General features: G+C 36.6%; 1 protein-coding gene across 1 annotated transcript in view; it reads right to left on the reverse strand.

Moving 5' to 3' along the window:
• Positions 1–8,530: 8,530 nt before the first annotated feature.
• Positions 8,531–24,207, reverse strand: part of KLHL1 (kelch like family member 1) — a 524,949-nt gene continuing 509,272 nt past the window's right edge. Inside the window, exons 10-11 of the mRNA XM_027557663.1 lie at positions 15,634–15,805; positions 8,531–9,722 (exon numbers count right to left, since the gene is read on the reverse strand). Coding sequence (XP_027413464.1) covers positions 9,663–9,722; positions 15,634–15,805 — 232 coding nt within the window. The 3' untranslated portion in view covers positions 8,531–9,662. The remainder of the gene's footprint in view (positions 9,723–15,633; positions 15,806–24,207) is intronic.

The raw sequence follows: 24,207 nt of genomic DNA on the forward strand, positions 1-24,207 counted from the left end.
TGATATATATATATATTCCTGTTACCATTTTCTTAATTATTTTAGGTTTGTTTTTGTGTCTTTTTCTTCTCTTGCATTTCTTGCTTAGAGAAGTTCCTTTAGCATTTGTTGTGAGTCTGGTTTATTGGTGCTGAATTTTCTTAGTGTTTGCTTGCCTGTAAAGTTTCTGATTTCTTCATTAAATCTGAATGAGACCCTCGTTACACAGTGTGATCTTGATTGTAGGCTTTTGCTTTGTGTGGTTTTTTGTTGTTTTTATTTTTTACTTTTCATCACTTTAAATATATCCTGACTCTTTCTTCTGGCCTGAAGGGTTTCCTCTGAAAAATCAGCTGACAGTTTTATGTGGATTTCCTTGCATGTTAGGGCTTTCCAAGTGGCACTAGTGGTAAAGAACCCACCTGCCAATAAGGAAACATGAGGGATGTGGGTTTAGTCCCTGGGTCGAGAAGATTCACTGGAGGAGGGCATAGTAACCCACTCCAGTATATTGCATAGAGAATCCTATGGACCAAGGAGTCTGGTGGACTACAGTCCATGGGTTGGCAAAGAGTCAGACACAACTGAAGCAACTTAGTGAACATTTGCACACACACACACACCCCTTGTATGTTACTTTTTGCTTTTCTTTTGTTGCTTTTAATATTTTTTCTTTGTGTTTAATTTTTGGTGCTATTATTAATATATGTTTTGGTGTGGTTCTTCTAGGGCTTATTCTGTATGGGACTCTGCTTTCTGACTTGGTTAGTTATTTTATTTCCTCTCCCCATGTTAAGGAGGAGTTTTTGACTATGATCTTTTCTAATTTTCTTAGACCCTTTCTATTTTTCTTACTTTTCTGGGACCAGTATAATTTAAACGTTGATGCATTTAATATTGTACCAGAAGTCTTTGAGACTGTCCTCTATTCTTTACATTCTTTCTTTATTCTGCTCTTAAGCAGCTATTTCCACGATCCTATCTTCCAGTTCACTTATCTATTCATCTGCCTCAGTTATTCTGCTATTGATTTCTTCTAGAGTATTTTTAATTTCAGTTATTGTGTTGTTCATCACTGTTTGTTTATTCTTTAGTTCTTTTAGTATGTGGTAGAGGTGGTAGTCACTCGGTCATGTCCAACTCTTTGGTACCCCATGGACTGTAGCCCACAAGTCTCCTCTGTCCTTGGGATTCTCCAGGCAGGAACACTGGAGTGGGACCCTTCTCCAAAGGGTCTAACCAACCCAGGGAACAAACCTATGTGTCTTGTGTCTCCTGCATTGCAGGAAGATTGCTTACCCACTGAGCCATGAGAGAAGCCATGTGGCACTAGTGGTAAAGAACCTGCCTGCCAATGCACAGACATGAGATGCAGGTTCAGTCCCTAGGCCTGGAAGATCCCCTGGAGGAGGGCATAGTACTCTATTCCAGTATTCCTGCCTGGAGAATCCTATGGACAGAGGCGCCTCATGTCCATGGGGTCACAAAGAGGCAGACATGACTCAGTCAGTCCAGTTCAGTTCTGTTGCTCAGTTGTGTCCGACTCTTTGTGACCCCAGGAATCGCAGCACGCCAGGCCTCCCTGTCCATCACCAACTCCCAGAGTTCACCCAGACTCACGTCCATCAAGTCAGTGATGCCATCCAGCCATCTCATCCTCTGTCGTCCCTTCTCCTCTTGCCCCCAATCCTTCCCAGCATCAGAGTCTTTTCCAATGAGTCAACTCTTTGCATGAGGTGGCCAAAGTACTGGAGTTTCAGCTTTAGCATCATTCCTTCCAAAGAAATCCCAGGGCTGATCTCCTTCAGAATGGACTTGTTGGATCTCCTTGCAGTCCAAGGGACTCTCAAGAGTCTTCTCCAACACCACAGTTCAAAAGCATCAATTCTTCAGCACTCAGCCTTCTTCACAATCCAACTCTCACATCCATACATGCCCACTGGAAAAATCATAGCCTTGACTAGATGGACCTTTGTTGGCAAAGTAATGTCTCTGCTTTTGAATATGCTATCTAGGTTGGTCATAACTTTCCTTCCAAGGAGTAAGCGTCTTTTAATTTCATGGCTGCAATCACCATCTGCAGTGTTTTTGGCCCCCAAAAAATAAAGTCTGATATGTTTCCACTGTTTCCCCATCTATTTCCCAGGAAGTGGTGGGACTGGATGCCATGATCTTCGTTTTCTGAATGTTGAGCTTTAAGCCAAATTTTTCACTTTCCACTTTCACCTTCATCATCAGGCTTTTGAGTTCCTCTTCACTTTCTGCCATAAGGGTGGTGTCATCTGCATATCTGAGGTGATTGATATTTCTCCCGGCAATCTTGATTCCAGCTTGTGCGTCTTCCAGCCCGGCGTTTCTCATGATGTACTCTGCATAGAAGTTAAATAAGCAGGGTGACAATATACAGCCTTGATGGACTCCTTTTCCTACTTGGAACCAGTCTGTTGTTCCATGTCCAGTTCTAACTGTTGCTTCCTGACCTGCATATAGATTTCTCAAGAGGCAGGTCAGGTGGTCTGGTATTCCCATCTCTTAAGAAGTTTCCACAGTTTATTGTGATCGACACAGTCAAAAGCTTTGGCATAGTCAATAAAGCAGAAATAGATGTTTTTTGGAACTCTCTTGCTTTTTCCATGATCCAGCGGATGTTGGCAATTTGATCTCTGGTTCCTCTGCCTTTTCAAAAACCAGCTTGCACATCAAGAATTTCACGGTTCACGTATTGCTGAAGCCTGGCTTAGAGAATTTTGACCATTATTTTACTAGCGTATAAGATGAGTGCAATCGTGCAGTAGTTTGAGCATTCTTTGGCATGGCCTTTCTTTGGGATTGGAATGAAAACTGACCTTTTCCAGTCCTGTGGCCACTGCTGAGTTTTCCAAATTTGCTGGCATATTGAGTGCAGCACTTTCACAGCATCATCTTTCAGGATTTTTAAATAGCTCAACTGGAATCCCATCACCTCCACGAGCTTTGTTCATAGTGATGCTTTCTAAGGCCCACTTGACTTCACATTCCAGGATGTCTGGCTCTAGGTCAGTGATCACACCATCATGATTATCTGGGCTGTGAAGATCTATTTTGTACAGTTCTTATGTGTATTCTTGACAGTGTCCCTCAGTTTGATACAAAAGATGTTGATGCTGTGGGTTTTATTTTCTCCATTATCTATATTAAAGTGAAAGTGAAAGTTGTGCAGTCATGTCCAACTGTGTGACCCCATGGACTATATAGTCCATGAAATTATCCAGCCCAGAATACTGGAGTGGATATCCGTTCCCTTCTACAGTGGATCTTCCCAACCCAGGGATCGAACTCAGGTCTTCCACATTGCAGACAGATTCTTTACTAACTGAGACACCAGGAAAGCCCAAGAATACTGGAGTGGGTAGCCTATCCCTTCTCCATTGTATCTTCAAGACCCAGGAATCAAATCAGAGTCTCTTGCACTGCAGGCAGATTTTTTTATCAACTGAGCTAATATACCAATTCTAAATATAATTTATTTTGAAAATACAAGTTTCTCAGTAGGCAAGGGAATTGGTTTGCCCTTCTAAGTGTTAAAATGAAGACTGTAGGCCTAAAACGGTATTACTTGTGCTAAAGTCCATGATACCAAACTTAGATTTAATACTTAACCTAATTGTCATTTTGACTTTCAGAAATGTAATTTTAATCAAGCAGTTCAGAATTGCCTGATCATCACCAATGAAATAATATCTCAGGTAAGACTTACATCATCCCCAAGGGAAAGAAGTGGCAATCTGCCTAATAAAATGTATGATATTCCCCCCCCCCCCCACCAAAGAAGACATCTTTGCCTAAACATAATTATTTCCTTTCTTTTGCCAATAGCTCCCTTGCCTTATGTCCTTCCTATAAAGTGCTTCCATTTTGTATAACCCTTTCTAAGCTTTCTTCTTGGAGAAGGCAATGGCACCCCACTCCAGTACTCTTGCCTGGAAAATCCCATGGATGGAGGAGACTAGTAGGCTGCAGTCCATGGGATCACTAAGAGTCGGACACGACTGAGCGACTTCACTTTCACTTTTCACTTTCATGCACTGGAGAAGGAAATGGCAACCCACTCCAGTGTTCTTGCCTGGAGAATCCCAGGGATGGGGGAGCCTGGTGGGCTGCTATCTATGGGGTCGCACAGAATTGGACACGACTGAAGTGACTTAGCAGCAAGCTTTCCTCTAGTTCCTAAATGGGGTGCTGCCCAGTTCATGAATCTGAATGAAGTCAATTAGATCTTCAAAATTGACTTGGCTGACTTTTGTTTCTTAACACAAGCAAGCTGATAGTTCCCAAGCAAACTTGAACTAATCATCTTAGGAGAATGAAGGTGAATAAGAATCTTAAGCCAAATTTGGCTCCTTGAGACCAGGGATTACTTCTGTCCTATCTAGTCTCAGTAAGACTAAAACAGATTATAAAATAATGGGCATAGAATGAACATACAATTTCTCTTGCATATATCTTCTTTTTTAAAAATTGTAAGGTTTTGTAACTGGAATTCTTTGCTTATCATATACACATTTCACCTAGCTAACTTTTGCTACTTGGGCTTGGAGGGAATCCAATGTATAGCACACTCCTCCTCATTTAGTTTTTGAACCCATTGAAAAATTAGACGAAATGAAAGTAGATGAGAAAAAAATACTTTATTCCTAATAAAGTTTACCCTGGAGTACATGGATTTCATATGAGAACTAGACAGGATTACTGACACCTTAGTTGCTACCTTCATTGAGAAAACTGAGATGGAAATAGAGTTTACAGAGAAATAATGGCTGAAATTGGTGTTCAAGTTTAACAAGTCACATTAGTAGTTTTTTTAAAAAGCAACTGCTGGGTAAAGTTAGGATGAACTATATGACAAATGTTCAGTTCCTCTTACTTAAGAAGTAAATATTGTTTATTTTGAAAAAAAAAAAAAAAGCTTAATGAGTTGTGTCTGCTTGGCTACAGAAAAGGATGAGCTTTCTATCTTTGCCACCTCATAGCATGTCATGTGTGATGTGTATTAAATTCTGGTTTTATGCTTATTAAATAATAAATTTTTTTCTAGTATTTTTGTGGTAGGGTTTTCTGGATTGGAGAATTTTTTTGTTTATTTAATTTATTTTCCCACCACTATCACCAATCTATTGCAATACTACTGGTTCACTATCATTTAGAGAAATAATGAACAGTGAAAAAGACCAAAAGTGTTAGGGAAAAAAAAAATCATATATCAGTGTAATAGGAAACAACTATTCTTTTACCATCAAAGTCTTAAGGATTTAGAGATATCACATTCATAAAGTAAAGTGAGATGATCATCACCTGTTTGAATGAAAAATTGTCACTCACCATCTTCTTTGACAAGGATTAAGTCCCTTGCCACTGCAGTCACTGAACTTAAAAATCACCCTGAAATATATTTAGGGCAGAGATCAGGAATGAGGCATTCTGTGCTTTGGGAAAACCTGACAAAACAAGTCTTTACATAGTTAGATATTTTCAGAAGGTTTTCTGAGCTTTTTGTTTTTTCAATCTTCTCATATCTAGAAAAGCATTAAAATCATTAACAAAGCTTATCATTTTAAGCTAAAGACAAAAGAAGATACTGGAGTTGGAGGAGCCACTAATGGGACCAGTAAAATCACAGTAAGTAGGGTAAGGTGGCTAATCAGATTTGCTTTTTCCACTGTTAGTGTCTCTAGGTATTTAGTCATCATCCTCTTCCTGTACAGAGAGGGAGATACCTTTACAAATGGAATTTCTCATATAAATACAAATGTCTCTAACAGTATGTCTACCTAGTTTACAGAGATTTTTCTGTGTCTGCTGTTTCTTAAAAAATAGCCAGTTCAAGATAATCCTTATGTCCAAATACCCCCAAAATAGTATTTTGGGGATAGCGAACTGTTTCCCTTCTTGCCAAAAAGATTAACTTTGATTCTTATTTCTCTTATTACTTCTACTGCTACTTTCACGTCTTTTAAAATACTAAAACCACTATGCATAGTTTTTAAGAGTGACATGGATATGTTTAAGAGTTCCCAAAGCCTCAAAATCTTAAAAAATTTATAGTAACATTTCAATCTAGAAATATGACTAGATATTTCAGCATTATGTTTTAGCCTATATTTAAATGTTAATTTTCAAAGTTATTGTTTTATCATAGATTTTAGCAGATTACTTATTTTATTTTCTAAATAGACTTTTTTTTTGTTTTCTTCAAGCTATGCATAAAATAATTAACTATTTAATCTCCTTAGACATTCTCAGCTGATTTCACTAATGCTTCTAGTCTTATTTGGTCTTTGTTGCAGTATCTACCCAGGAGAAACTTACAAATATTATTTTTTATTACATTCAAACTGTAAATTTGTGTTATATTGGGTTTTAATGTGTGACATTAAAAATTCCAGTACTATCATGTATGGACACTTGGATGTGATTATAATTTTATAAATAATTTTGAACTATAGTTAACTCTTGAACAACATGGATTCTAACTGCATGGGTTAACTTACATATGGATATTTTTTCAATAAATACAATACTACACAGTCTGAGGTTGGTGGGACCCACGAATGCGAATCATGACTATGGGTCTTGAGCATCTACAAACTATGACACCCAGGGCAGGTCCTTGCCTTTGATGGGCATTGGCAAGCCAATGCTGCATGGATATGGTGGGACAATTGTATATTATATATTCCTTGTATCAATAATAGTATTGATATTTCATTAACATTGAAAATATTTGCAGATTACACAGAGACTTCCCTGGTGGTCCAGTGGTTAAGACTCTGCACTTCCACTGCAGGGGTTGCAGTTTTGATCCCTCATCTGCAGAAATAAGATCTCACATGATATGTGGTGGGACCAGGAAAATTAAAAACAAGCAAACAAACAAAAAACTACTATATTTGAAGATTAAATAGAGCTACTTATAAAAATAAGATATGCTTCAGAGACATCAATGTTATAAAAAACATGAACAGTATATTAGAAAAACTAGCAACGTTAATAGTATATTCTATTAACATACTTCTTTTCTTTAGATGTACCTTATTAATTAAACAGCCAAATAGTAAATCCTATCTTTAGCAGAAATTTCACCCCGAAGTGGCGTCCTTAGCATAGCTGAATTACCAGTTGACAAAGCTAAATTTCAAGAATCCTGGATTGGAGTCATAGCAGGGTAGATGGTACATCCTGAAACTCATTTAGCATGTAACCTTGGAGGACAATATATTTTTAAGTAAATGACAAAATAATATCCATTCTTCTTATCTCATATAAGCTTTGAGTTTGTTCCCCAAACTGCTCTTCAATGTCCTTGACTGGTAAACTGGGTGTGTACACTCAGTATGAAATGCAAGCAGCAGCAAGCTAATATGTTTCACATATCGAAAATATTTGGTTGGATACAGCAAAGTTGTTTGGTGGAATATTCCTCTTAGGGAAAAAAATTATTTGTAGAAACATTGATAAATGTATTAACCAAGTTTTAAATATGACTGCCACAAACTTTTAATGGTTGAAAAATAGATATATATCATTTTACTTTCCCCTCTATTCTTTAACATTTCAAGTATAAGTTGTCCACTCCAGTTAGCTGATATTATCCACATGTTCTATGTATTGAAGAGAACATATAGGCAAAAAAAAAAAAAATTGAATTGTAAACTGCATAATTTGAAATGGCTAAAATATGCATTTCAAGCTATATATCTTTTAACTACAATTAAAAATCACTGATACTTCCTTAACATCTTGTATTTATAATTATGTTATTTTCTGAAATGTGACTGATAATATTTTATCACATATACACATTGGAAAAACATTGGATTTCCTAATATTTCCTTTACACAAACTATCAATATTTTCTTGGTTTCTAGGTTTCTGATATTTTTCCACTACCCAACAATAAAATTCAATTACATGTTTTACACTGACTCAAAATGAGGGACTTTCTTTCTATTGATAGTTCCTGCATGATTATCCGGAGAAGGCAATGGCACCCCACTCCAGTACTCTTGCCTGGAAAATCCCATGGACAGGCGAGCCTGCTAGGCTGCAGTCCATGGGGTCACTAAGAGTCGGACACGACTTAGCGACTTCACTTTCACTTTTCGCTTTCATGGGTTGGAGAAGGAAATGGCAACCCACTCCAGTGTTCTTGCCTGGAGAATCCCAGGGACGGGGGAGTCTGGTGTGCCGCTGTCTACGGGGTCACACAGAGTCGGACACGACCCAAGTGACTTAGCAGAAGCAGCAGCAGCAGCATGATTGTCAGCACTCTCATTATGGGATACGAATTTTCTAAGCATTATTGCTGTCTCAAGTGAGTGATCATAAAAAAAATCAATAGAGATTGCATTTTGTGACAGCATAATATGTAGGAAGAAATAAGCTTATTTTGATGAAAATATATGCTCCTTGATTTATGAAAGTTTAAGCAACAAAACATGCCTATTTTTGCAGAATAACTTGTGAATTTTTTATTCTGTTCTGAATTAAAATTTATTGAAAAAAGGTACACTGATAAAAGCAAATTTTCTATTATTTATTAATTATATTTAACATTTACCTGGATCTATTGAAGACATTGTATAACATTTCCACTATATGCTTTAAACAATTACAAACATTTGGCATAAAATAATGTGCTTATCAATGTAGCAAGTTTGAAAAGTAGGGAATGAGGGTCTGAAGTCTGCCGTCCTTCTGACAATGGCCATTAACACTGCAAATGAATGTATCAAAGATTTCTCCCTCAAAATTCTAAGATGTTTTATGAACAAAATTCTAAAGGGTTTCAACATGCAATGGATACATATATATATATATACACACACACACACACACACACATACATATATATATATATATATTAAACATTCAGAATAACTAGTTTCCATGCTTACACTGAACTCATCATAAGGCAAAAGCCTTTAATTGTATTGATTCTCAGTGTGATCAAAAAGCAAAGCAATATAGTAAGCTTAATGAAAACAATCCTTTGTGTGCCAATTTCAAATTGCTAATACAGTTGCAATAAAATTCAACCATCCTCATGGATGACATATGCAGCTTTGATTTGTTTTCTGAGTGCAAGAGGCAAGAGTGCAAGCATGAATCTGTTTCTCTAATTGTCCTCATAGTTTAGGAAAATCAGGAAAAAGCATGTTTGTTTAATAAAGCATCATTCCACCTCCTGGTATGACCACATCTGATTAGGAAATTAAGGCAGAATCAATCAGATTCTGTCAGATGAAATATCATGTCTTCTACTCTTGGCAACCTCTGGAATATCATCACAGATTATAAAACATTCAATGAGCTTTAGTCATGAAATTATCCATGTCAGAAATCTTTATCTCTCCTTTTAACTGCCCAAGAAATACGAGCCTTGGTAACTCTAGTTATTGTATGCTACAAAACAAATTACCAATAACCATTCCTGAACTAACATACAACCAGATAGTGTTCCCACAGCAGTTTGATGTTCTCTTGTTTCCCATAATTCTGTTTCATCTTCTACCTTTTTTGATCTCAGTAGGTAAATCTACCAAAATCTTTTTTCTTGAAGAATTTTCATCTCCAGAAGTTCTCATTCCTGCCCTCTAATATAAAAATAACCACTCCAGCAAATAAAATCTCTCCAAAAATATAAGTCAAGGTTGCTTGATGACTACTACACAGGCACCGGCTCTTCCAATATTCAAGGAAGCCATCTGTTGAAAAAAAAAAGAAATATGATTTAAGACACATTTTATTGTTATGGAAAAATATACAGATTATAATGTATTTAAATCATTCATTCATATCCATGAAAATATTAATAAATATGATTATCATTTCCCAATATATCTGCAAGTAATACAATAAACATGGAAACAATAAAAATGGCATTTATATAAAATAATATGAATATTGAAGTATTTAAAACCTACAATTATTTGTGGAATTTTGATAAAAGTAATAAATTCTTTAATGATATTTAATGAAGTGAAGCTTCTATAGGAAAGTTGTCAGCAAAGATTTTTTCTGGAGCTTGCCTGGACACATTTTTGATGAAATTTCAAATTGATAGCTTGGAGCATATTTTAGATGAAATAGTTGCTTCACTATTGAAGTCACTGGAAAGTCATTTCCAAAGATATTATACTGAATAAAATGTGTTATTAATTCATTCTAAACAGAGACATTTAATGATGTGATTTCAATATGCTATCATCAATAGAACATAATTGCAATTGCTACAGGGCCTATTTTAAAATCCATATTATGAGTGTTATTGATGAGAACTGAGATTTTTAAAAAATAATCCTGAATATGAAATTGGCTAGAAATATATTGAAAGCAATAATTTTAAAGAATTTGTACTAAAAATTTATTCCATGGAGGTAAGCTAAGAATTTAATAATTTGAACTTTTGAGATCAATGATTTTTAGATACAGTTTTCTAAGAATAATTCATTTACATAAAAACATCAGGTAGATTAGAAATTATAGGATATTATTTCAAACCGAAGATAAAATTAATCAAGTGTAGCAAATGAAGTAGCTGAGAGCAAAATAACTTCAGATCATATACACTATCTTATTGATTGAGAAAGGACACTATCCCATCCTCTACATATGAAAATTACCACCATTATCTAATTATACATTAGTTCTTTTAATTGTGCTTATTGTCACCTGCTATCTTTCTATAGGTTAAAACAAATAGAAAATCTTCTCATATCATTTTTTATACCTTTCATTTAATACAGTGTCTTTTTAAAAAAGGTTAATGTTATGTCTCCTGTCTTTTTCACAGATATTTGCTCAAAGTGAAAGGCAAAAAGGAGCATGTGATATATTGATAGCATATTGTGTATTAAGAATAATTTTTGTTGATCACCACAGTCACTTTTATAATCCCATCTTATGTTGTCATCTCTATATTACAGTAAATGGAGTATGAAGAGATATAAATCTGGTAACATTTAGGTCTACAATTTTCAATATTTCTGACTCCAAATTGCACACAGTTTCCATTGTCTCTTTTAGTTTCCAATGATTTTCAAGTGTTGCTTCATGTCATAGCCATCTAAAGAGCTTTTACAAAATATAACTACTCAAGGGCCACCATTCAATAGGAATGACATGAGTTCTGCGTAGTATTTTTGAAGAGTTCCCCAGATGCTCTCTATGTGCATTTAGCACTGAAAATTACTATGCATAGTTCCAGATGAAGTATACTTCTATCTACATTTGCATCTATGTCTCTATACATGATTATATTTGCATGTAAAAATGAATTGCTGCTCCCTCCCTTCCCCCACTGCCCCAAGTTTACTCTTCTTTCTGTTATTTCTTTTATCCTTCTACTCAGTTGCTCAAGACAGGAACCTAGAGCATATCTACAGCCTTTAGTTTCATTTCCCTCAAGCTTACAGCTGAATAACATCAGGTCTTATAATTATCTCTCCTACCAATTGAATTACACCATTCCTACTATCTTCAACTAGTTCAGGTTACAACTTCACCTTGAGTGTGAAAGGAGAGTAGAATAGCCCACTCCAAGATATGCCACTATGGCACATTGATTATTTTGAATTAAAGACACTTGAGTGATATTTCATGCAGAAGGAGCACTGTGACCTTCCTTTGACCCCTTAAAGCAGGAGATAGCTTTTTCATGTGAGATGGTACCCTCTCTCTACTAGGAGTGTAAAAAGCATCCTTATCACCAGACATAAGGAGTTTAGGGCCAAGAAAGGCCGTGTCAGAAAACCTTGTAACTTCTTTGCTAATTTACTACCTAATCCCAAACCACTTTGTCTTCTAAATTCTGTCTAAAACAGTATAAGAGCTTCCTGCTTTTGGCCATTTATTTTGAGTCCATATGGGGTTTCCATATGCACAAAATTAAATTTGTTTTTTTTTCCTGTTAACTTGTCTTATGTCAATTTGTTAGATTAGCAAAAAAAAAAAAAAAAAAAAAAAAACTAGAAGGAAAGAAGGAAAAAATTCCCACCCTTACAGTGAATTAGTGAAGTATATCCTAATAAATTTCTGATCTTTCTCCTAATCATATTCTATCAAGTGCAGTCATTTTAAAACACAATTCTGATTATTTACTTTCCCTGTCTAAAGTCCTTCATTAACTATCCTTTCGGTTCATGGTAAAGTCAAGATTCTATAACATGGTTTCTTGCCTTATATCCTAAAGACCCATTTTATCTCTCCAAACTTATTGCTCACCACTTTATTTCTTGCTCAATGAAACATGCTGTGTGTTCTCCTTCCCATGACTCTTTAAAAATTCTGTTTCTTAAACCAAACCACTCCCCATATTTTTATCTGTTTAACTATTATCTATTTGCCATTCCACAGTCTATTTATATAATTTCCCGAAAGAAGATTTCTCTACCTAATACACTTAAGTTCTAGCATAGTGTAAAGTATTTCTCTTACCTCAGCATTTATCATTCTATTTTAAGCATTTGATATATTGTATTGTATGTAAGTACTTTTTAAATATTTGAGAGTTTTTCCTCTCTTCCCCTCGGTTCAGTTTATCTTAATACATATTTGACAATCTGCCCTTTTCTCTCTCCAGCATTATACTTTTGAGTAAACTGCTGCTGCTGCTAAGTTGCTTCAGTAGTGTCCGACTCTGTGCGACCCCAGAGAAGGCAGACCGCCAGGCTCTGCTGTCCCTGGGATTCTCCAGGCAAGAACACTGGAGTGGGTTGCCATTTCCTTCTCCAATGCATGAAAGTGAAAAGTGAAAGTGAAGTAGTTCAGTCGTGTCCAACTCTTCACGACCCCATGGACTGCAGCCTACCGGGCTCCTCCGTCCATGGGATTTTTAATCTAAAATGGTTGGCATGATACTAGTTATTAAACAGCAATCCAAGATGCAAATATCTTACCAGACTTCCCTGAAACTAATTCTGAATATCTTATAGACTGATTGTATGCAAATGAACTAAACCCATGTACAACAAAGTAAACTGAGCTGCAAAAATAATTCACAATTTATTCACTTAAGAAAGTCTCACACGTCTCTTACCCATGCTAGCAACTATGCCAGTCTTTCGATATATGACTGTAAATGACATATTGTATTTGGTTTTTATAGCTGCAGATAGATGCAGCATGACAGCACTATGACCATGTACCAAAGAAACACATGAAAGGATGATTTTACTCAAGCTAGAGGAAACAAAATTAAAAATTTATTTCTATGCTTTAAAGCACACACATTTTGTTCCAGATCATACGCAAAAAAAAAAAAAAAAAAAAAAAAAAATTTAAGTGGAAAAATCAAGTTTATTTAAAACACAAATACACACACTCATGCAAGCATGTATGTGTGTGTTCTGTATGTACCTATGCAAGACACGTATCTGCAAATGTCCCCTCATCTATTTTCATTATTTCCAATTCTAGCTAGCTTGGGAAGTTTTTCAAATATACATTATTATATATTTCAATATAATTTTCTTATTTATTCTAATGCTTGCACCAATTGATTTTGTCCATCTGTGGAGTAAGTGAAGGGAATGTGACAGGCAATATACAGCAAATATGAGAGCTTTCTCTAGTAGTCTGGAATCCTGAAAATTTTCCAAAGTGATTTTGTGTGGGTTTCCTGATGACCACTTGAAAGTCTTAAAAATATAAAGAATGAAAAGATATGGATATAAAATCTTAATTTAGAAATTTTAAAATTAATGTCTATTATATTAAAATAACTTTGTTCTAAAATATTTTAAATACCACCTTGCTATTTGTAAAATACTATATACCCAAAAGAATATAATAAAACATAGATCAGGGAAAATGGCTGTTGGAAATTTCTACCCATTAGTACTACATGCATTATTCTGACTTCAATTTTAGAGCAATGATAAGCATAATGGCTCATTACTATAAACATATATATATAATGAAAATATTATATTAAATCATTTATATGCCCATAGGCCTCTTTATTTAATATTCATTTGTAAAAATGGTTCATTTAAGATATGTAACATTGAATTTGTACTTCCTTAGCAAATCAAAAATAATTCATGCATTGCTCCCTTTGTAAAACTAGGAACTTGGGAATGTAAGGAGTTAAAATATATCTTCTAAACTCTCAGTGCAATAATTATACCTTATTATATGTTTTCTTCTCCCTGGATAAGGAACACTACTTTTTCACAATTAAAGTTAAACACAGAAAACACAGAACCTAGTTCTCCAAATTTACACTGATCTTTCCTCCATTCTACCTGTTTTCATCCTCTTTTGTCAAATGCATCTATCTTCATTGAAATCAAAGAATTTCCCCTTAGGAAAGAGTAATAGTCATAAGGCAGATACTTTAGCTTGACCATGATGAGTTTGATTTTGTACTTCCAACTCAGTCTATTTAATATTGTAGTTGAACATATATCATCAAAGGAAGTTATGTATCTTTAAAAGTAAGAATTTTTGTAAAAAATTTACTTCAATCAATGTTCAAGTTATTCACATAAATTTTAGTCCATCTCTGTGATCAAAAATTAAAAAAAAATAAAATAAAGCCCTCTATGCATTAGGGAATATGAGGAGACGGGTTATTATTCTGCTTCAACTAAGTAAGACTTGGGAATTTAAATGTACCCACTGGTGGGAAAATGGTTTGTTTGTTTGAAATGTTTCTTGATTTTAAGTTTCTGATAAAGCAGAGAAATAAGAAATATTGAGAGATTTAGAAAGAAAAAAAAAAGTTTAGAGAAATTGAGTATTAAAGAAAAAGTCTGAAAACATACCCATTCCCCTCATTACAAGCAAGTCTATAGTAACTGTAAGCATAAGGTATTTTCCATCTTAATTAAGGTGTCCTACCCTTATGTTTCCCCACCCCAACACACATTCTCCAGATATTTGACTGGTTTTGAAGCTTCTCTGAACATGATCCTGAATCTCTAATTGCTGTGTATAGTTGAAGGTTAATCTAAGATCAGCCAATTATTTTTCTCCATCTTCTTGAACAAAGTGTTCAGCCAGGAATGAATGCATTATGCAACAGACCATTCAGGCCTCTTTGCTATTTTTCTGGGGGCCTTTTTGAAAAAAGTTCTTTTGTTTTATGATTATGGCTGTGAAGAGTTTCATTTGGAGTTTCCAGCAGCACCATCCCATGGAATATTCTTTCTGCCATAGGTAGCAAGGAACATAACAAAGATAGCCAAGCAAAAAATGGGAAGCAGAAAGCTAATTTCTATAAGCTTCTATCCACTTCATTTTGTTATTTTTAAAACCATGCAAAGTTAAATTTTTGTGAACAAATATATTTCACTTTTATTTTTTGTTTCAGTTGATTAAAATTCAGTCCCTGTCCCTTGGTATGACTTAAAATGAAAATCCCGCTGAAGCATAAATTCCACTTTGTAATATAAATTTTATTGAAGTATAGAATACACAATAGAAAAGTACACAAAAGTATATGATTTAATAAACTTTTAATAAAATGAACATGAACATGAACAAAAATCAGTCACTTTGAGTTCAGAGTAATTCAACTAAGTACACTATTGTATGTACACATCTTCTCCACAGGAAGTAAATGAAAAAAATTCTTATATGTGAAGCAACTTATGCTGGCAACAATTTTACCTGCGTCCATTCATTAGTTTGTGGATCATAGGATTCCATAGTGTTGAGGTATGTCTGGCCATCATAGCCACCAACAGCATATAATCTGTCACCAAGGAGACAGACTCCAACAGCATCTCTGGGCATACTCAAAGGAGCCACCATAGTCCATGTGTCTGTTTTGGGATCGTATCTAAAATAAAAGGATGATAGGATATAACATATTCTAATCACATTCAACTTTACTATTAGATATTTGATGCTGTTTCAAAACAAGCCATGGAAAAGAAAACTTGGCATTTTTCCTTAAAGCTCAATTATTTGAACACATGTTGCAGAGCCAATATCCACAAAGTTGGGCTTTCTATTGTTTAAAGTATTTTAAAAATATGGCTAGACTCTTAACTAGATGGATGCAGAGTCATTTCACAAAAGTGAATATCATAATTTTTCCTAAGAAAGACAGATATGAAAATATTTTCTACAGTGGAATGAGGTTCTTTCAAGAGAGTACAAATAAAGTGCTATGATCATGAAACAGAAGTAATGGTTAGAAATCTGGGAGAATTATAAAATAATTCACTTTTGAAATCTTCTTTAAATAAAGTCTGAAAGTCTATCCTAATTTGCTAGAAAAAAAGAGGATATTTGCACAAAAGAACACAAGTGCTAAAAAAAAAAAAAGTGCATGGGCAGCTTTGAGAAAACTAGGTGTGCAGTGTGTTTAGGATCAAATGTATAAGAAGAACCAATGTTTAAAAGGTGATATTTGATCAGCTAATAGATTACTTAAGAAAGGCAATGCCAAAGAATGCTCAAACTACCACACAATCCCATTCATCTCACATGCTAGTAAAGTAATGCTCAAAATTCTCCAAGCCAGGCTTCAGCAAAACGTGAATGATAAAATTCCTGATGTTAAAGCTGGTTTTAGAAAAAGCAGAGGAACCAGAGGTCAAATTGCCAACATCCGCTGGATCATAGAAAAAGCAAGAGAGTTCAAGAAAAACATCTATTTCTGCTTTATTGACTATGCCAAAGCCTTTGACTGTGTGGATCACAATAGACTGTGGAAAATTCTGAAAGAGATGGGAATACCAGACCACCTGACCTGCCTCTTGAGAAATCTGTATGCAGGTCAGGAAGCAAAAGTTAGAACTGCACATGGAACAACAGACTGGTTCCAATAGGAAAAGGAGTTCATCAAGGCTGTATATTGTCTCCCTGCTTATTTAACTTCTATGCAGAGTACATCATGAGAAACGCTGGGCTGGAAGAAGCACAAGCTGGAATCAAGATTGCTGGGAGAAATATCAATAACCTCAGGTATGCAGATGACACCACCCTTATGGCAGAAAGTGAAGAGGAACTCAAAAGCCTCTTGATGAAAGTGAAGGTGGAGAGTGAAAAAGTTGTCTTAAAGCTCAACATTCAGAAAACGAAGATCATGGCATCTGGTCCCATCACTTCATGGGCAATAGATGGGGAGATAGTGGAAAGAGTGTCAGACTTTATTTTTGGGGGCTCCAAAATCACTGCAGATGGTGACTGCAGCTATGAAATTAAAAGACGCTTACTCCTTAGAAGAAAAGTTATGACCAACCTAGATAGCATATTGAAAAGCAGAGGCATTACTTTGCCAACAAAGGTCCCTCTAGTTAAGGTTATGGATTTTCCTGTGGTCATATATGGATGTAAAAGTTGGACTGTGAAGAAGGCTGAGGGCTGAAGAATTGATGCTTTTGAACTGTGGTGTTGGAGAAGACTCTGTTGGAGAAGACTCTTGAGAGTTCCTTGGACTGCAAGGAGATCCAACCAGTCCATTCTGAAGGAGATCAGCCCTGGGATTTCTTTGGAAGGAATGATGCTAAAGCTGAAACTCCAGTACTTCAGCCACCTCATGTGAAGAGTTGACTCACTGGAAAAGACTGTGATGCTGGGAGGGATTGGGGGCAGGAGGAGAAGGGGACGACAGAGGATGAGATGGCTGGATGGTATCACTGACTCTATGGACCTGAGTCTGAGTGAACTCCGGGAGTTGGTGATGGACAGGGAGGCCTAGCGTGCTGCGATTCATGGGGTCGCAATGAATCCGATATGACTGAGTGACTGAACTGAACTGAACTGAATTGAATAGATTACTTGATTCCCAGAGTATGAAAGTACTTCATGTTTATTTAATAGAAAAATAAGAAAACTTGACATTTGAGGAAACACAACATGAACAGAACTATGTTTCAGTGACAGTTACTTGGGAATCACTTGAAAGGAGAAATTGGTAAATCAAGAGATTGAAGCAGAGGGTCCAAGTTATTATTATTTTTTTTTAATTTTAACCAAATATTAAATTTGTCACAATTGTTTCACTTAAATAGCTTTCTCTGAAGTCCTATTTCAGTCCCCGTATGATTCTTATTCAGCTCTATAGGATTTTTTTTTTTTTTCAACTACTATCTACACAACAGACTTTGTTGCTCACTTTGCAGAAAGAAAGAAAAACAGACAAAATCTAACGCTAATTGCACTAAAGAATAATAAATGCATTTCTGAAGGCTTCTGAAATTTTAAGTAAAGCTCAAATAATGAAGACATTCTCATACACGAATACCACAGGAAAATTAAGAAAACACAAGTACATCTTACAAGCCTTCCCTTGTGACTCAGCTGGTAAAAAATTCACCTGCAATGTGGGAGACTTGGATTCAATCCCTGTGTTGGGAAGATTCAGGGATCTGGGAAGGCTACCTACTTCAGTATTCTGGCCTAGAGAATTCCATGGCCTATACAGAGGGCTCAGACATACCTTGTGTGCACCAGGACCCAGAGACCCCACAGAGACTGAGACAGAACTGTGTTTGAGTGTCTCCTGCAGAGGTACGGGTCAGCATTAGACTGCTGTAGAGGTAGGGGCTCTGGATGCAGTAGACCTGGATATGGCATAAGCCCTCATGGAGGAGGTCGCCATTAACCTCACCACAGAGCCATCAGAACTTACACAGGACTGGGGAAACAGACTCTAGGAGGGCACACACAAAACCGTGAGTGCACAAGGACCCAGAAAGGACCCCATAAGAGACTGATCCAGACATGCCCCTGAGTGTCCAGGAGTATACAGTGGAGGCATGGGTCAGAGGTGTCCTGCTGCAAGGTTGGGGGCACTGAGTGCAGCAGTGCATGCATGGGACTTTTTGAAGGAGGTCGCCATTATCTTCATTACCTCCACCATAGTTTGGCCTGAGGTCAAATAACAGGGAGGGAACACAGCACAACCCATCAACAGAAAACTGGATTAAAGACTTACTGAGCATACTCCTGCCCATGCTCAGGACCCAGTTTCCCTCTCAGTCAGTCTCTCCCTTCAGGAAGCTTCCATTGCCTCTTATCCTTCTCCATCAGAGAGCAGAGAGAATGAAAACCACAATCACAGGAAACTAACCAATCTGATCACATGGGCCATGGCCTTATCTAGCTCAATGAGGCTGTGAGCCAAGCCATATAGGGCCACCCAGGGCAGATGGGTCATGGTGGAGAGTTCTGACAGGACTTAGTCGACTGGAGAAGGGAATGGCAAACCACTTCAGTATTCTTGCCTTGAGAACCCCATGAACGGTATGAAGAGGCAAAAAGAAAGGACACTAAAAGTTGAACTTCCCATGTCAGTAGATGCCCAGTTTGCTACTGGAGATTAGTGGAGAAATGACCCCAGAAAGAATGGAGAGACAGAGCCAAGGCAGAGACAATACCCAGTGCCTGGTGATGGAAGTAAAGTCCAATGCTATAAAGAACAATATTGAATAGGAACCTTGAATGTTAGGTCCATGAATCAAGACAAATTGGAAGTGGTCAAATAGGATATAGGAAGAGTGAACATTGACATTTTAGGAATCAGTGAGCTAAAATGGAGGAGAATGGATGAATTTAACTCATATGACCATTAAATCTACTACTCTGGACAAAAATTCCTTAGAAGAAATGGAGTAGCCCTTATATTCAACAAAAGAGCCTGAAATGCGGTACTTGGATGCAATCTCAAAAACAAAAGATTGGTCTCGATTTGTTTCCAAGGCAAATTATTCAATATCACAGTAATCCAAGTCTATGCCTGAACAGTAATGCTGAAGAAGCTGAAGTTGAATGGTTCTATGAACACCTACAAGACCTTCTAGAATTAACACACAAAAAAAGATGTCATTTTCATTGTAGGGGGCTGGAATGCAAAAGTGGGAAGTCAAGAAATACCTGGAGTAACAGGCAAGTTTGAACTTAGAATACAGAATGAAGCAGGACAAAGGCTAACAGATTTTTTTTTTTTTTTTCAAGAAAACACACTGGGCATTGCAAACACTGTTTTCCATCAACAAGAGAAGACTCTACACAGTATTGACCAGATGGTCAATACTGACATCATATTGATTATATTCTTTGCAGTCAAAGATGGAGAAGCTCTATAGAGCCAGCAAAAGCAGGACCAGGAGCTGACTGTGGCTCAGACCATGAACTCCTTATTGCCAAATTCAAATTTAAATTGAAGAAAGTAGGGAAAACCACTAGACCATTCAGGTATGACCTAAATCAAACCCCTTATGATTATAGAGTGGAATGACAAATCCTAAAAGGTGATGTTGTGAAAGTGTTGCACTCAAATGCCAGCAAATTTGGAAAACACAGCAGTGGCCACAGGACTGGAAAAAGTCAGTTTTCATTTCAATCCCAAAGAAAGGCAAGGCCAAAGAATGCTCAAACTACCACACAATTTCACTCATCTCACCCGCTAGCAAAGTAATGCTTAAAATTCTCCAAGCCAGGCTTCAACAGTATGTGAATCATGAACTTCTGAATGCTCCAGCTGGTTTTAGAAAAGGCAGAGGAACCAGAGACCAAATTGCCAACATCCTTTGGAACATCAGAAAAGTGAGAGAGGTCCAGAGAAACATCTACTTCTGCTTTATTGACCATACCAAAGCCTTTGACTGTGTGGATCATGACAAACTAGAAAATTCTTCATGAGATGGGAATACCAGACCACCTGACCTGCCTCCTGAGAAACTGAATGCAGATCAAGAAGCAACAATTAGAACTGGACATGGAATTTCAGACTGGTTCCAAAAAGGGAAAGGAGTACATCAAGGCTGTATATTGTCACCATGTTTGTTAACTTCTATGCAGAGTACATCATGAGAAATGCTTGGCTGCATGAAGCACAAGCTGGAATCAAGATTGCCAGGAGAAATATCAATAACCTCAGGTATGCAGATGACACCACCCTTATGGCAGAAAAAGAAGAGGAACTAATGAGAATTTTGAGGAAAGTTAAAGAGGAGAGTGGAAAATTTGGCTTAAAACAACATTCAGAAAACTAAGATCATGGAATCTGGTCCCATCACGTCATGGCAAATAGATGGGGAAACAATGGAAACAGTGACAGACATTATTTTTTGGAAATCCAAAATCACTGCAGATAGTGACTGAAGCCATGAAATTAAAGGACACTTGCTCCTGGGAAGAAAAGTTATGACCAACCTAGATAGCATATTAATAAGCAGAGACATTATTTTTCTAACAAAGATCTATCTAGTCAAAGATATTGTTTTTCCAGTAGTCAGGTATGGCTGTGAGAGTTGGACTATAAAGAAAGCTGAGGGCTGAAGAACTGATGTTTTTGAACTGTGGTGTTGGAGAAGACTCTTGCAAGTCCCTTGGACTGCATGGATATCCAACCAGTCCATCCTAAAGAAATCATTCCTGAGTATTCATTGGAAAGCCTGATGTTGAAGCTGAAACTCATTTGAAAAGATCCTGATGCTGGGAAATCTTGAAGGTGGGAGGAGAAGGGGATGAAAGAGGATGAGGTGATTTGATGGCATCACCGACTCAATGGACATGAGCTTGAATATGCTCCAGAAGTTGGTGATGGACAGTGAGCCCTGGCCACAGTCAGGGGTTGAAAGTCCACAGTGCCACAGTCCATGGGGTTGCAAGGAGTCGGACATGACTGAGTGACTGAACTGAACTGAACTCAAGTGAAATTAACTGAGTACATCTTATATTTAGGTGAAGTTTAGAAATAATGTCCTATGCTTAGAAACAGACATCATTCTTTTCTTATTTTATAAAATTTCTAAGGAAAATTTTAAATATTTAGTGTTTTCTTCTGGAAGATCCAGATCTTTAAATTAGGTATATCTGTTTTCAGGGATTGGTAAGTGTTTAATAGCAATCTTTTCATTTGCATCAGGAATTGTGATGGTATTTAAACATATAGAGTTGGAAAATCAAACCAATCCAGACAAAAAATGAGTCTTAACCCTACTCCCTCTGACACACTTTTTCTTTCCACTAGATATTTTTGAAGTAATCACACAAATTTAAAATTATCCAATAATGTTTATCACTGTTTTCACATTAATGAATCAAAATTGATTTTTCTGTTTATAGAAGTCCATGGATCCACCTCTCAGCCTGGTGATACACATAGTTGTTACCCTTCAAAAGAAAAACAAAAACAAAACAAAACAAAAAACAAAAACCCAGCTTTTGTTAGCTTAGGAGAAGACCACAGATGTATAAGCACTTTCTGACTATTATGAACAGTGAACTCTATTTTTATCAGTTCATGTTTTTGACAAAATTTTCTTCTAAGCATTTTTTTTTTTTTTGGCCTCAGGTTGTCTGTTTATATAAAATGAAAGAAAAAGCAAGCAAGGGAACTGTCTTTATGTGTTTAGCTGTCTGCCTTTCCTACATCTCATCTTGGCCTTCATGGTTAGAATGTGAGGTTGTATCAGGGACTCTATTAAAGTTTATAGCCTACAGGCAAGAGATGCATCAGTGGCTAAAATTGGCTGTAAAATGAAAACTTGCTGAAGACATATGATAGCCACAGAACAAAAGTTAATTTCTCACTGAAAAGCCCTATTGAAAAATTTGAGATATCATTACTTTTTCAAGCATTGTTACTACATAATTTGAAGATAAAAATATATCATATGCTTCATGGGCAATAAAATTAGATGTCTGCTCCTTATGTCAACATTTTTTGCTTATTTTTATACAAAAAAATATTTTTTAATTTAAATTAATTTCAACTTTTAAATGAAGGTGTAAGAAAAAATCTATTTTGATTTAGGTCATATTCTCAAATAGAAAAGAATCTGCCTGCAGTGCAGGAGAGATAGGCTTGAACCATGGGTATGGAAGATCCCCTGTAAAAGGGATTGGCTGCCCATTCCAGTATTCTTGCTTGGAGATTTCCATGGACAGAGTAGCCTGGTGATCTATAGTCTATAGGGTTGCAAAGAGTCAGACAAGACCAAGTGACTAACATTTTAACTTTCACCTTCATATTCCACTACATCTACTCTTCAAAGTTGTTGTGATTCAGTCACTCAGTCCTGTCTGACTCTTTGCCACCCCATGGACGGTGGCATGGCAGGCTTCCTTGTCCTTTACTATCTCCTGGAATTTGCTCAAACTCACATCTGATGAGTCGATGATGCCATCAAAACATCTCATCTTCTGCTGCCCAGTTCACCTTCTGCCCTCAATCTTTCTCACCATCAGGGTCTTTTTCAGTGAGTCAGCTCTTCCTATCAGGTAACCAAAGTATTGCAGCTTCAACTTCAGCATTAGTCCTTCCAATGAGTATTCATGGTTGATTTCCTTAAGGTTGACTGATTTGATCTCCTTGCTGTCCAAGAGTTTCTCAAGAGAGCACCAGTTTAAAAGCATCAATTCTTCTGTGCTCAACCTTTTTTTTTTTTTTTTAACTTATTTATTTTAATTGGAAGTGAATTACTTTAAAATATTGTAGTGTTTGTTTTTTCTTTTTTCCCCATACATTGACATGAATCAGCCATGGGTGTACATGTGTTACTTATCCTGAACCCCCAACCCACCCCTCAGGGTCCTCTCAATGCACCAGCCCTGAGCACCCTGTCTCATACATCGAACCTGGATTGGTGATCTATGTCTCATAAGATAATATACATGTTTTAATGCTATTGTCTCAAATCATCCCACCCTTGCCTTCTCCCACAGAGTCCAAAATTCTTTTTTTTACATCGGTGTCTCTTTTGCTGTCTCACTTATAAGGCTATCGTTACCATCTTTCTAAATTGCATATATATGTGTTAATATGCTGTATTGGTGTTTTTCTTTCTGACTTCACTCTGTATTATAATAGGTTCCAGTTTCATCTACCTCATTAGAACTGATTCAAATGCATTCTTTTTAATAGCTGAGTGATATCCCATTGTGTATATGTACCGCAGCTTTCTATACATTCGTCTGCTGATGGACATCTGGGTTGCTTCCATGTCCTGGATGCAATGAACATTTGAGTACACGTGTCTGTTTCAATTCTGGTTTCCTCAGTGTGTATGCCCAGCAGTGGGATTTCTGGGTCATATAGCAGTTCTATTTACAGTTTTTAAAAGAATCTCCACACTGTTCCCCATAGTGGTTGTACTAGTTTGCATTCCCACCAACAGTGTAAGAGGGTTCCCTTGTGCTCAGCCTAATTTATGGCCACCTGATGCAAAGAACTGACTCATTTGAAAAGATCCTGATGCTGGGAAAGATTGAAGGTGGAAAGAG

This window comes from Bos indicus x Bos taurus, chromosome 12 (genome assembly GCF_003369695.1).
Source record: "Bos indicus x Bos taurus breed Angus x Brahman F1 hybrid chromosome 12, Bos_hybrid_MaternalHap_v2.0, whole genome shotgun sequence".
Lineage (NCBI taxonomy): Eukaryota > Metazoa > Chordata > Mammalia > Artiodactyla > Bovidae > Bos > Bos indicus x Bos taurus.